This window comes from Telopea speciosissima, chromosome 4 (assembly GCF_018873765.1).
Source record: "Telopea speciosissima isolate NSW1024214 ecotype Mountain lineage chromosome 4, Tspe_v1, whole genome shotgun sequence".
NCBI classification, from domain to species: domain Eukaryota; kingdom Viridiplantae; phylum Streptophyta; class Magnoliopsida; order Proteales; family Proteaceae; genus Telopea; species Telopea speciosissima.
The window spans coordinates 35,042,292-35,056,666 of record NC_057919.1 but is presented as its reverse complement, the minus strand read 5'-3'; the positions used below and the strand labels follow the sequence as shown (position 1 = coordinate 35,056,666).

General features: G+C 39.8%; 1 protein-coding gene across 1 annotated transcript in view; it reads left to right on the top strand.

Annotated features, from left to right (window-relative positions):
- Window positions 1–11,340, top strand: part of LOC122659247 (pentatricopeptide repeat-containing protein At5g10690) — a 63,498-nt gene extending 52,158 nt beyond the window's left edge. The window contains exons 9-11 of the mRNA XM_043854378.1: window positions 6,305–6,382; window positions 9,288–9,356; window positions 11,080–11,340. Coding sequence (XP_043710313.1) covers window positions 6,305–6,382; window positions 9,288–9,356; window positions 11,080–11,340 — 408 coding nt within the window. The remainder of the gene's footprint in view (window positions 1–6,304; window positions 6,383–9,287; window positions 9,357–11,079) is intronic.
- The last annotated feature ends 3,035 nt before the right edge of the window (window positions 11,341–14,375 follow it).

Here is a 14,375-nt window from a genome sequence, read left to right as displayed (position 1 = left end):
CCTTATTGCAACCTATTTGATTAATAGGCTGCCTACTCGGGTTTTTGACTCCAAGTCCCCAGCTGAGCTGTTACATGGCTCTTCTTTTTTGTTCCCTCTCGGGTGTTTGGCTATGTTTGCTGTGCTCGGGACACTAAAACCCCTAGTAAGCTTGAACCCCGTGGTCTCAGCTGCATTTTCTTAGGTTATTCTACCACCCAAAAGGGGTACAAGTGCTATTATCCTCCTGCCCGTTTTACTATGGTAAGTATGAATGTTTTTTTCATGAGTCTTTCCTATTATTCGTCCCCACCTCTTCAGGGGGAGAATTTTAGTGAAGATGTGCTGACCATAGAACCCCTTCTTTAGTATGTACATGATGAGTCCCTTCCTGCTCCTCCTGCTCTTGTTCCTCCCTTTACTTCAGGGGGAGATGTTCCTATACAGGGGAGACTACAAAAAGTGATAATAATGAAATTCCTGTTTAGGGGGAGATCACTTCAGTTCAGAAAACCATTAATGAATTTCAAAGGAGGATTAATGATTCAAATTTGAAGGTCTATACAAGGAACCAAACCAAAGATAAGCAGCTTCAATCCACTATAGCACCAGTACCCATCCAGTGGCCAAACCTGGATCCAGAACCTACTTCTCTACCAGGTAAGACTTCTTTTCTTTAGCTACCTATTGCTGTTCGCAAAGGTGTTAGAGCTTGTACTTAATACCCTATATCTCATGTTGTTTCCTATTATTCCCTTTCTCCATCTTTTCGTGCATTTGTTTCTTCTCTTTCTTCTGTTCGTATTCCTCAGAATTGCCAAGAAGCTCTATCAGATCGAAAGTGGAAGGCAGCAATGATGGAAGAAATGGAAGCCTTAAAGAAAAATGATACATGGGAGCTTGTTTCACTTCCACCAGGGAAAAGACTTCTTGGATGCAAATGGGTGCTTGTAGTGAAATAGAAGATGGATGGCACTGTGGATAGATATAAGGCACGACTCGTGGCAAAAGGGTTCATCGAGACATATGGCATTGATTATCAGGAGACCTTTGGCCCTGTTGCAAAGCTGAATGCTGTCCGTGTTCTATTATCCTACGTAGTTAATCTTGGATGGGATTTAGAATAACTGGATGTGAAGAATGCTTTTCTTAATGAAGAACTGGATGAGGAGGTGTATATGGGTATTCTACCAGGGTTCTCTTGTGACAAGACTTAATGCAAAGTGTGTAGATTGAAGCATGCACTTTATGGGCTGAAGCAATCACCTCGAGCATGGTTTGGCAGGTTTCACAAGGCTATGATTTCTGTAGGCTACAAATAGAGTAATGCTGATCACACTCTTTTTATTAAAAGAGTTGGTGAAAAAATCACTATTCTTATAGTCTACGTTGATGATATTGTGGTAACTGGTAATGATGGTGCTGAAATCAGCAGTCTGAAGAATTTTCTGGGTCAGGAATTTGAGATTAAGGATCTAGGACAGTTGAGGTACTTCCTTGGAATTGAAGTTGCTAGGTCTTCTAAGGGCATCTTTCTCGCCTAAAGGAAGTATATCCTAGATTTGTTGACAGAGACTGGTTTGTTTAGGGTGTCACCCTTCAGATACTCCCATGGATGCTAATGTTCGTCTCAAAGAAAAGGAGGGTGAACTTGTTGATAAAGGCCGGTACCAAAGGTTGGTAGGGAAGTTGATTTATCTCTCACACACACGTCCTGACATTGCTATAGCAGTGAGTGTTGTGAGTCAGTTCATGCATGATCCCTACTCTTCCCATATGGAGGTTGTTCTTCGTATTCTTCATTACTTGAAGTTAGCTACTGGGAAAGGTATTCTCCTGTCTCCTCATGATCACCTACGGATAGAGGCCTATACTGATGCTGATTGGGCTGGTTCTCCTGATCGCAAGCCTATCTCTGGGTACTATACTTTTGTAGGTGACAATCTTGTCACTTGGCATAGCAAGAAACAAAATGTGGTAGCTCTTTCCAGTTCTGAAGCAGAGTTTCGTGTTGTGGCACAAGGTATTTGTGAACTACTATGGCTGAAGGGTTTACTACAAGACCTTGGTGTTCCTATTCGTCTTCCTGTGATGTACTGTGACAACAAGGCTGCGAGTAGTATTGCACATAATCCAGTACAGCATGATTGTATCAAGCATGTTGAGGTGGATAGGCATTTTATCAAGGAAAAATTGGAAGGAGGACTGATTTGTATTCCCTTTGTGAAGTCTGCTGATCAGCTTGCTGATATTTTCACCAAGGGATTGTTTGGATAGTTGTTTCATCCTGCTTTAGTCAAGTTGGGCATGTTTGACATTTATGCTCCAACTTGAGGGGGAGTGTTGAATAATGTACTCCAGAATACTGTGGGGGTATTCTGGTCTTTTGGGAGTTATTTTTATGTTCTTTTTATATTCTGCCGACTCTCTTAATAGAGTAAGCTAGTGTAAGGGCAATTCTATCCTCCTTTTGTAATCTCTTAATTATAAATTAAGGGCTTGCCTGATCATTCAGATTATTCAAGCCATTCATTCAAAGATGTTTTATTAACACACTCACATGCACAAGGCGCTCAAAGGGTTTTTTTTTTCTCAAAATTGTGTGAGACTAATAATGCTTCCACCTTTATTAATAATACTGCCTTGTTACAAAATAGCAACCCTCTTTGGCTAATGGAGAGATTCATCAAAAAAGAAACTAAATAAAATTTACAAAGAAATATATACTCCAAAATAGATAACTGAATAAAATCTAATTGAAACTGAACAAAATCTAACTTTTTCATTAACTAAGTAACACAAATTATTAAGTATGTAGTAACTAAATAAAATCTTCTCAAGGCAGTTTGACAGCTCAAATCTTCCAGAAGGTACTCCACACAACAACAATTCTGATCTCCTAACACATCTCCACGCAAGGGCCTTATGGTCCCCACAAATCTGACAAAATATCTCTCTGGAGAACTGTTAATCGATTGCTTGATAAATGGGCCCAAGTAATATCAGAATAGGGCCCAAATATGCTGTTTCGATGGGGGAAGAATCTGGACAGTCTGTTGCTGATTTCCCTTCAACCTCCATCGATCTACAACAGCTCTCCCCCACTTGAGAAAAACTCGACCTCGAGTTTAATGGAGTTTAAGTATAAGTTTGGCATGGTGCACATCCAGCTTCAGACCAAAACAGTATTCTGGCCACTTACAAATGTGGGGAATGAAGTTTTAGAGATGCGGCTCTTTTTCTTCACCAAACTTAGGTGGAATTATGAACTCTACAAACTCCACATCTGGGTTACTCTCAGTTTTGAATTAGCTATTTCTTCAATCACCACTTTAATTGTAGTGCCAAGTTCGTTAATCACAACCTCATTGTCCTTGTTTGTTTCAAACTCTTCAATGTAAGCCACTATAGTAGGAATGTCAAGCACCATTTTTTCTATGTCATCACCAATTGCTGGAATTTCTTCAACGTTAACCCCCACTTCAGGTTCTTTTTCTTTGAAAGGAGGTCTCTGCTCTTCCCATGGAGGTGCTAATGTGCTATAGATGATTCTAGGACACCCAAATGTTTCTGCATTTCGAGCCATTCGTTTGTCCAGTTGCCTCAACTCCCCAAGAAGTTAATTAAGAACCTTTTGGATGTCAGCCATATCGGAGGGACTTAAGCCACTGCTGGCCATGGATCTGATACCAAATTTGTGGGATCACCAAACCATTAATGACCAGGAAACCAAAGATAGCCAGAATCGCAGGGCAGGATAATAAACCAGAAATAAGAAAATTTCTGTAACTCATAACAGGCCAGTCAGATTAAATTAGAATTCTGGTTGAGTGTACCTAATTGGGTGGAGAACACATTCTCAAAACTTGTATCTGACGCTAAGATATGAAGTTGTGGGACTATTACAGAATTGGAAAGTTTTTTAAAAACCAGAATTAGAAAGTTAGAACACAGCATATAAACGGAGTGTATTGATCTCAGACAATAGCAGTACCAGAAATCCCAATAGATAACCTGCTGAACCAGGTTAGAAAGCTAGGAAATAGAAGTTGCTACATTGGAACATGGCTGGAAAATAGCAACTGAGTTCTATGGTCCTGTATCAGCATCTGTAGGTCAGTAGCTTGAAGACTTGATTAAAACAGAGAACAGAAAACTCAAGAAAGGAATCGACAAAATGCAGAGATGAGAAACTGAAGTCTGAAATAGAAACTACCTGAAATCAACAATAAACTAACTTACCAGTAGCAGGAAACAGAATCAAAGATGGATCAAACTCACCAGTTGAAGAAAGGACTAAACAATAGGATAGGTTAGTCTCTCACCAACTTGAAGAAAGGTCTCCCACCTATCTTCACAAGGGCATCTCACCCAGGCTGTCTCTCACAGCAGTGGTTGTCTCTCACAAGCACACGCATGCGCAAGGCCCTCAAAGTTTATTTTCAAAATCCTGTGAGAGTAATAATGCCTCCACCTTTATTAATAATACTGCTTTGTTATAAAATAGAAACTCTCGTTGGCTAACAAAGAGATTCATCAAAATAGAAACTAAATAAAGCGTACAAAGATATATAAACTGAATGAATCTAACTTTGTCATTGACTAAGTAACACAAATTAGTAACTAAATAAAATCTTCTCAAGGCTGACCGCTCAAATCTTATAGAAGGTACTCCATACAACAACAATTCTGATCTCCTAACATATCTCCACACAAGGGCCTTATGGGCCCTAAAATTCTGATAAAATATCTCTTTGGGGACTGGTAATTGGTGGCTTGATATATGGGCCTAAGTAAAATCAGAATATGGGCCCAAATATGCTGGTTCGATTGGGGGGGGGGGGGGGGAAGAGTCAGGACAGTCTGTTTCTGATTTTCCTTCAACCTCCATCGATCTACATCACACGATCCCGTGTTTATCCAACAGTTAGAACTGTGACATACATCCTGCTGACTTGATGGTTGAAATAAAATGGGAGAAAAATCCATTGGATGGTGATCTATGCGTTTGAGATTGGACATGAACTTTGACATGTAGACAATCCAAAGGGTTCTCTATCCATCCAACATTTGGATTGACCTAATCAACCCTCCAGATGGTAGAAACAAGGCAGTCATCAATATATACTCTCTAAACATCATGTTGAGAAAAACTTTTCCCATTTTTATGTCGAGTCCCATATTTTTTTCCCTTGGTGTTAAATGAACGATTCTTTGGACTGACCCTTTTTCTATCATGTGAGATTTATAGGATAGGATTCAATGAACTTTTTAGCAAAACCATAGGCATTGCTGGACACATGCAATATATATAGATAAGTTGAAAAGAAATATAGATAAGTGAATTTCTCTCATTTTCATTTTTACTTATTAGCGCTTTCTCTTGGAGAAACGCAGGGAGCATGAAGAATGCAAAGCACCAACAATTGAGGGCTTAAAATTTCACGAAAACACTGAAGACACTTCACATCCACATGTATCAGTAACAGAAATATATAGAGAGAGATCAAACGTATAACTTACACATCCAAACTTCTGAATCTACTTCCCAAACTACGAAACATAATTCACTCCAAAATTTTAAAGCTTCAATTTTCAATCTCATTCAAGACAATATATATATATATATATATATATATATATATATTGCAAGAGTTACGAGGGTGGACCTTGGCGCAACAGTAAGGTTGCTTTTGAGTCGGGAAACAGCCTCTCCACGAAGCTGGAGTAAAGCTGCGTACATTATGACCCTCCTCACACCCCTTAATGGTGGGAGCCTCGTGCACTGGGTATGCCCTTTTAGTTAATGGCAACAGAATGCTGTTATTTGTCAGAGGGAATGGGTATCAGCCACTACTTGATTGTTTTAGTTTGCAGCCCGGCGGTACACGAGCACAACTGAGGGGGTTTCCGTTCCCATGATATCCTTGACATTTTTTGGCCCAACATCCCTTCCTGTCCAGAACCAGAGATAGTAGTAGTAGTCACAGGGGGGTCTCTAGATCCTGTGCTAGTAGATTGGGGTGAACCCATACCAGTGGTCTAGGTACCAGTGAAAGCCAGGGCATTGGAAGCGGGAAATAGACGGCATACCTAAAAAGATGGCTGACAGGAGGCAAAGGTGGACTATTATGCATACAATGGTCTGCTAATGTGAACCTAATAATTGTATTTTCCTGATTATTTTGTGATGTATCATTATTTTATGCTTCTTTTTGTTTTTAATATAAATTTCTTGACGTTTTTCATAGCCAATTATAAAAAAGGCTTCTAAAACTTCATAGTACTAGTTCTTGACATTTTAGATTTCATGGATTGTCTTTAGGTTGATGTGGCTAGACAAATTTTATCAAATATTATTACAAGATGGAAAGTGACGTCTTGGACAAGCAGAGGAAGCATGGTGCGTGACCAATTCTTATTGTCCCCTTTTAATTGGTATATATAAAAGATCATGAATCCTTTCATTTTCAAAATTTTGCTAAAAGTTATATACCATAAAATAATTTTCATGGGCTAATGGGATTGTCGATTTCCTGTTAATGTAATTCTTATTTATGTCATAGAAGAACCCGTTGATCAGGATAACTTTGTCCAAAATGTCTATAACATGCATATTCTGGAAGTTTACCCTTGGCTATTGAGAGACCTACCATAGGACTCGAGATATCCTAGTTCGTCCTTTAGAATCTTTCCCTCTAAAATGGACTAAATCTAGTTTGAGGGTGTTTAATTGGCACAGGTTTTTATTAATAGATGCAGCACAGTAGAGAAATATTTTGGCTTTAGGGCCTACGGAAACAAACCAATGCTAAATAAAAAACCAATTTAACTCCTTGGAATGCGTGCAGTTGAGAATTGATCTGGTTGCTATCCAGCTCACGAGGAAGTAGATGTCTCTTTTCTAGGTTCAGCAGATTCAACAAAATGGAGGAAGGAAATGAAAACACATTTTAGTAGTATCATTTTACAATTCTTATCTAGAGACTTGTTTTCTCTTTTATAAAGGATTTGGGGTATTCCATTACCTCCTATTCTGGAGGCATTTCTGAGGGTCTGGTTTCAATATTGAAGTGCGTGGTTTTAAGTATCATGGATTTGATCAGGCATAATGGCCAATCTGTATCTGGATCAATGGAGCCAACTAAAAATTGGCGGCTAGGTCCAGTATGCGTGTCACAGCCTAAACTCAGCCAGGATCTTTTGGGATTGTTGGAGTCAACTGAGGATGGGATTCAGTGGAGTCCAATTCGATCCCGTTTCCCAAGTTTTTAGATCCTTGTTGAAGACTTGAAGTGGATCACTTTAAAGGATTCCAGATGGCTTGCCATTTTTTCATTTGGCAAGTGTATCAGGAGGCAGTTAATTGCCAATTTATTGATTGCAGTATGGCATGGGATATTTGAGATAATTTATTCTAATTGGTTCTTTGGGGTTCGATCCCATTTAGTTTGGATAAGGATGAGTTGAGTTTGTTCTTTTGGGGCGGGTCATTAGAAGCCAAGAGAGATTAGAGGTTTTTTTCCACCTGATGCAGGTTTATCACCAAATTGGGCTTCTTTCCCTAGAAATAAGTCTAGGGTTGGGTTACGGACATGTTGGGCCTTTGATCCCATGGGTTTTATATGTAATAGGCCACTTTAATGGGTCTAAAATATGGGTACATGTGTTGCATACGGGATTAGCCCTGTACTTAATTTATTTTCATGTTTTAGTGTTTTAAATTGAACCGGTTGAACCACTGGTCCAATTTAAGTTATTTTAGAATTCTCTTAAAATAGAATCTTTTTAACTTAAGTCATATTTTAGGGTCCACCCTCTACACGAATTTAGAGGGAGTGTTTTGTATTTAGGCTCAGCCTGGGATTTATTATTCCTAGGCTGCATAGGAATTTAGGCTTTTGGCCTATAAATATAGGCAAACCGTGGGGCTCCTCTTTACCTCACTGTTTATGAAATTTCTCTCTTGTAAAGCTGCTGCAACTTCTCTTCTCCGGAAGATATGCCTTGTGTGTGATCAAAGCAAGGTGGGATTGGTGTGTGATCCAATCGACACCTTGCGGTGTGAAGCCCGGGTGGTTTGTTGGTGGGATTGGAGTCTAATCCAATCGACACTATAGTGTGAAGCCCGAGTGGTTCTCTTCAAGTTCTAGTTTCAAGTTCAAGTTCTAAGATTCGATTTTTATCCAAGTTCCTCCGTCAACAAGTTGTTGCCGATTACATTCTGCCATTACAAGTATGAAATATTCCCCATCCCCCAATTCTGCTTCTAAACCCTCTAACAGCCAAGCCCTAATTCCCCTCATCTAAAATTAAAAATCCAAAACCCTAAAACCTGCACAGACCAATTCAGTCATCTCATTCTGCCCAAATTTCGATCGAACATTCCCCTCCTGAATTGGGAAGCTCGATCTGAGTTTGGTCCCCAAAGTCCTACTCAAACCCTAGATAAACCCTACCTCCATTAAATTCCCAAAACCCTAGTTTTCTGTCCAGCCTATTCCCACCATCAGAAATTGCCCACACTTGGGTCGAATCTTCCCCTCACCATTAGGGAGACTCGACCTAAGCCCCTGCCCAAAATTCCCAACCTAAACACTAGATCCCTTCTTATTCCACTTTTTAAAAACCAGAAATTTGAAACCCTAACCCGCTATCGTTTGAATCCTTTCACTTCCACTCATCAAAAACATTATTAAACAATACTAATAGACTTCCCACCCCCTGCCTAGCATAACCATATCATCAGCCCTTAACCTAACCCTAACCCTAATTTGGACTAAAATCCTCTTTTCTACCCAATCGGACTGCCTATTCATAGCAGATCCTGCTGCTTGGCTCCTGGCTGGTCTCCTTGCCACCGAGGACTACCTTACCACCATTTATGGCCAATCATTACTTTTAGCACTAAAGGTTAGATTGGGCATTTAGAAGAAGAGAATCACAGAATCTTTTATGAAATTACCTGATATCTCCCAAGAGTTTACATACGTACAGGATTTGTCATTTGTAGCTGCTTATCTCAGGGCTGGGGGAATTGATCTGATGGGTATATCCAAAATTTCGTTTCTGTAGATGTTTTGCATTTAATTTGTGCTTGGTTATATCCTTTATTGATGAATATAGCTGTTATTTATCCAAAAAGAAAGTTCTTTTGAAAGCTCTAGTCTTCTTAAACAGTCACTTTGTCTCAATTTCTAGGATAGATCAATTTTTGCTATATCCCAATTTCCTAATTCCTATGAAATCCTTGCATTATATGTTCAATTCAGTGCATGATATCCTAACTTTTGACTAATGCAATGCAGGTTGCTGTGTGTATAGAGGCTTTGTCTGGATTCACCCTATCTACACTATGTCCTCACGTTCTATATCAGGTGTCTGATTTGCTTCTACTTATCTCATTTACATTGACACAAAATTCTCACATGCTGTTGCAGACCCTTAAGGAAGATCTATCAATGGCACACTGGTTCACTTGGTAGACTTTATTGGGTGTGGGATTCAGCATGACACATGTCTTAGCAAGGTTATAAATCTTGGTTTCGAGGCTGGTTTCAGCCAGCCCCAAAACCGAGATATGTTAGGTTGCGACCATATCTTGGTCTAATCCTAGAACTTCCTCCCGGACAATTCAAAACCTTGGTTTCGAGGCCCAACAGTTGTTTTTTTTTCTGCCCTGATTTTTGCTATGCTGCCTATTTTTGACATTTTGACCCCAATCCATGCATTAGTTTCTCATAAAGAACACTCAAAATGGTACTTGTGGTTTGACCCAAGTTTGATACTGTATACTATTCTTGAAAATGGTATCAAACCAAAATTTATTTTCATTCAGAGCTGATTTTAAAAGCATTTGCACACACCAAATGAGGTTTGACCAGAACATAACTCCTTCAATATAAATCAGATTTAAACAATCTTGGATTTGTTTGAAAGCTTTGTTGGAAAGCTTTATAACAAACCCAAGATTGCTTAAATCTGATTTTTATTGAAGGAATTATGTTCCGGTCAAACTTTATTTGGTGTGTGCGAATGCTTTCAAAATCGCTCTGAATGAAAATAGTTTTTAGATATCAAAATAAAAGATAATTTTGCCGCTCTTTTGGTTTTTAGTCATGTTTTATCATAATAAGATTTATGTATTTTTTTAGATTTGAAAAAATCCCCGACATTAGAAAGTTGAAAATTTCACCTACTGATGAAAGTCTGATTTTTTGTTCTTGAACTGTGGGGTTGACGTTTTATCATTTTGGAATTTGAATTTCTAATTACATGTATTGGATTCAAAATGGTGGGTATTTACTTATTTATGAATAATATCTTAATTAAATGAAATAACAAATAAAAGGTGGTTCAACCAGGTTCAGGTTGATACTCCCAAGTTTTATCAAGTTTTGATGGGGATAGGTGAATTTATATAGGTGGTTCAGGTTGAAACTTGAGAAATTACCAAAATATGGCTGGAACATGTCGAAACCAGGTACAAAATGGTATTGCATTTAGGTTTTGTCTCAGTTTCGTAAGAAACCGAGGTTTAGAACCATGACACTTAGTTTGCCCATCTGACTGATTGCATTCTTTGGACAATCTGAAGGAAAGTGGGGAGTAGTCGGGTTAAAATCTGTAGGACTGATATTCTGACCTGATCCAGTCTATGTTTGATGTAGGGTATCTTCACCAATGTTATTGTGTTGCAGTCCCAAGCTTGGATAAATGAGGATCAGTTCAGGTTCCCATAAGTTAGCATAGCCTTACTGTCAGGTCCCATATAAATATTGATACTAGAGTTTATGTATTCTAGGGTTTAGAGGGGAATGGCTGAGGGATATATCTATATCTATAATTTATATCATATATAAAGGTGCACAAAAATAGCTGGGAAATAGCTTTCTTTTTTTACTCTGGATCTCTGCAGTTGGGCCAATTGAATGGTGTTTCCAGCATTCTACCTCTTTGCTTTGCATACCTGTTTGTAGTAGGTTCACTGCCTTTATTCTCTACCTAGATGTCACTAGTATTTCTCCTTAATATTTTCTTTTTCCCAACTCTGAAGAATTCTTTTCTCACAAGTTCTATACATTTTGGCCTAAAATTCAGGTTCCATTGAGTGATCCTATTGAGAATATCATGACTCCATTTGCAGAAGCCCATCCATTACATTTTACCTTGGACTTGAAGAAAGTGGTGATGCGATTTTTTAGTGCACCTGTTGTCCCTGTCATTGATGACTGGGGCAGCTGTATAGGACTAGTGCATCGAGAAGACTGCTATGAGGTACTATTCCATTTCCACTATTTATTTCTAAAATTCTTAAGGTGGTTGAGTGGTTCCATCTACTGTCTATTTTTCTTGGATTAGTTGCATTACCGTCCACATTTCTTATCTACTAGATCTTTCAGCCACAGATGCATTAGTGGTATTAAGCATTGCTTTCTTTGCATGATCATTAATAATCCCTCAGTATGGTAACAACTTGGTTTATATGAATGTCCGTATGAAGCTATAATTTACAATTGTCCCAAATCATACACTTGACAGAGGAATGATGAATAGGTGGACTTCATTTGGCTGACATGCACCATATAAGAATCTTCTGATTTCTCTAACAAAGCATGCATATCTGAAAATCCTCCGTCCCCTAGGAATGTCCTATTGTCTTTTCCTGAGAGTACCATTTCTTGAAACTTTTCATCATAGTTGTCATGGCGTCTAGGCGACCCAATGCGTTGGAGGGGGGCCTGGATGCAAGGCGACCAAGGAGTCCAAGGCCATCCGCCTAGGCGATCAAGGCACCCAAGGTGACCAAGGCCCTGGATGCCTTGACAACTATCCTTTTCATTCATTCTTTTTAAATTTTCTTGAGCACAATAAACCCCGGTTTGGAAAGATGTGGATGCTGGTTAGGTTTTTCACAGCCCAGTGGTTGGTAATTCATCAAAACAGATTCATTACTGGTCCTCATCTCCTGTTTCACTTAACAGTTCTGGAATCCCTAGATAGATTCCTTCATTTCATAGAAAGAAGATAATGAGGAGAGATACTGCGGTGGATCAGTTGGTACGCTTCTAACTTTCAGTATTTTCTATATCTAAACTGATCCTTGTTAGAAAGAAATCTGGTTGTAGGTATGATTCCATTGAACGAGAGAGTTTTCTTTTCACAGTGTGTTCTGGTTCGCATGATCAGAGCGATCATACCACTTGTCAACAACAAACTTTAGTTCTAAAAAATGTGGATGCTGGTTAGGAGTTTTAACTACCCAAAGAGAATTTTCATTTCACGGCATGTTCTGGTTTGCATGATCAAAATGATCATACCACTTGTCAATCTTTGAATATATAGACATCTGCTATGGAACTGAGAGTGTAGTTTGTGTGCAGATTGTTAATAAATGACCAACTGTAGGTTTTCCAGATCATGTGAGTAATCAGAAAATTTCTTTCTTGGACAGTCTAAACCTTAAAAGGATTCCCATTGAATTAAGTTTACAGTTTGTGACTAATCAGAGCTTCATTCATTTTTTGTTCACCTTATAAAGCTTTAGTCAAGTTCACAAGTTCTGATGAACATCAAATCACCGAACTGTCACTTCTATTGATTCAATTCAGCTTAACAAGCATAGTACTATATCTCGCGATATATCGGTATCTCGGGCCTACCGAGATATCCGAAATATTCCCGAAATATTGCATTTTTTCTGCAATATTTCGGGGGTCCATCTCGGGGGGTATTTGGCCATATTTAGGCCTGAAACTTCATGGACAGCCTTATTTAAGCTTAATAAACACATTTAAACCATAAAATTGTAAAAATGTGAATTCAAATTGGTGTTTTGGGCTTGCACCCTTGATTGACATACGGTCGCCGACCTTAATGTATAAATAGTTAAATACACATAGATTAATGAAATCACAACTTAAGTTACAAATTACAAGTGCTAAACTGCTAATAGTAGTTGCTGTGCCTCCCTGGATCAATCCCACTCATGCCTCGCTGGAGTCGACGTCCATTGCTCTCTGTTTGAATGACATATGTGGACCACGGTATAGAATCGGAGAAGAAACGAGTGTAGTCATCCACAAGTGTCACGTAAATGGAATCATCAACAGTCTGTAGGTAACCTATCCTAGGATATAAACTAGGGTTACCAATCGATCCAGTCCGTGAAGAAGATGATCCACTGTGATATGATGTTGGCGCCGGCGCAAGAGGCGATGGCATTGGCTGCATGTATGGCTGGTGAGGTTGGTATCTAGGTCCGCTAGGGTATGCAAAGATGTTATCTACAAAGATGATCCAAGATGTCCCTGGGACTGGACCGGTAGTCAATAGTCCCTACCCCACTAAATCGCCCATATGATGATGATCCATATCCATATCCACCGTAAGGTTGTGATGCACCATAATCCGATGCCAATGGAGTGGCATGTGCGTCAAAAGATGGGGCACGCCAATGTCCAATCGGTCCTCCCTCCCTATCACCCATACTCAAACCACCAACAGAGCTAGATAGGTTATTAATGTCCATTTGATCGGAGTTGCAATCGTGTGTTTGTCGACCCCTACGCTTCTGTTGTATGTATGTAGGGGGCCTCTCGAGGTGGGGGTGCGGGGGCACGTGCTCCGTGGTCCGTATCTTGTGTGGCATGATCAAACCGTGTCTCTCCAGGTGAATCGGAGTGGGTCTCACAGTGCCGAATCCTCGGGCCTCCTGGCCTACCACATAACGCTCTCGCATGCGTCATATTCTTCACCAGACATCACCACCACCAACATCACCACCACCAAAGCATCACCATCACCACCACCAAGATCACCATCATCACCATCATCATCATTTGAGGACTTAGACCAGTCTTCATCATCAAGCAACATTGCCACCAGGTGGTGGAATGGTATGGGTGAGGCTTCCCTTGCATGTATCGACCCTCGTCGGCCATATACTCGTCCCACATCGGCACCAATCTCGGGAAGCTATCATGGGGTCGGGCCTACCTCCCTCCTCATCCAACACTTGGCTCACCTCTATCCTCACCCAATCCACAATAGGGTCCTCATCGTCCAAGTCAACTTGAAAGATGTCAGCTAGATCAATGGTGCCCCTCTTGTCCTCATGTCCCATGCGTATGTGTTGCGAGTTTCAGCCTCAAGTTGTAGTGCACATACACCATGTCGGATAAACGTTGAGACCCCAATCTGCTGCGCCTCTTGGAGTGGATGAGTGCAAAGGTACTCCAGTTCCTCTCACAACCGGATGCGAACATGTTTGGGGCGAGGACTTTAATTGCTATTCTTCTTAAGTTTTCAGCCGATTCCCCATACAACACCCACCATTCATTGCATTACAAGTTTACAACAAAAAGACATGTGTCAAATGTTGTTTCAACTTTCAA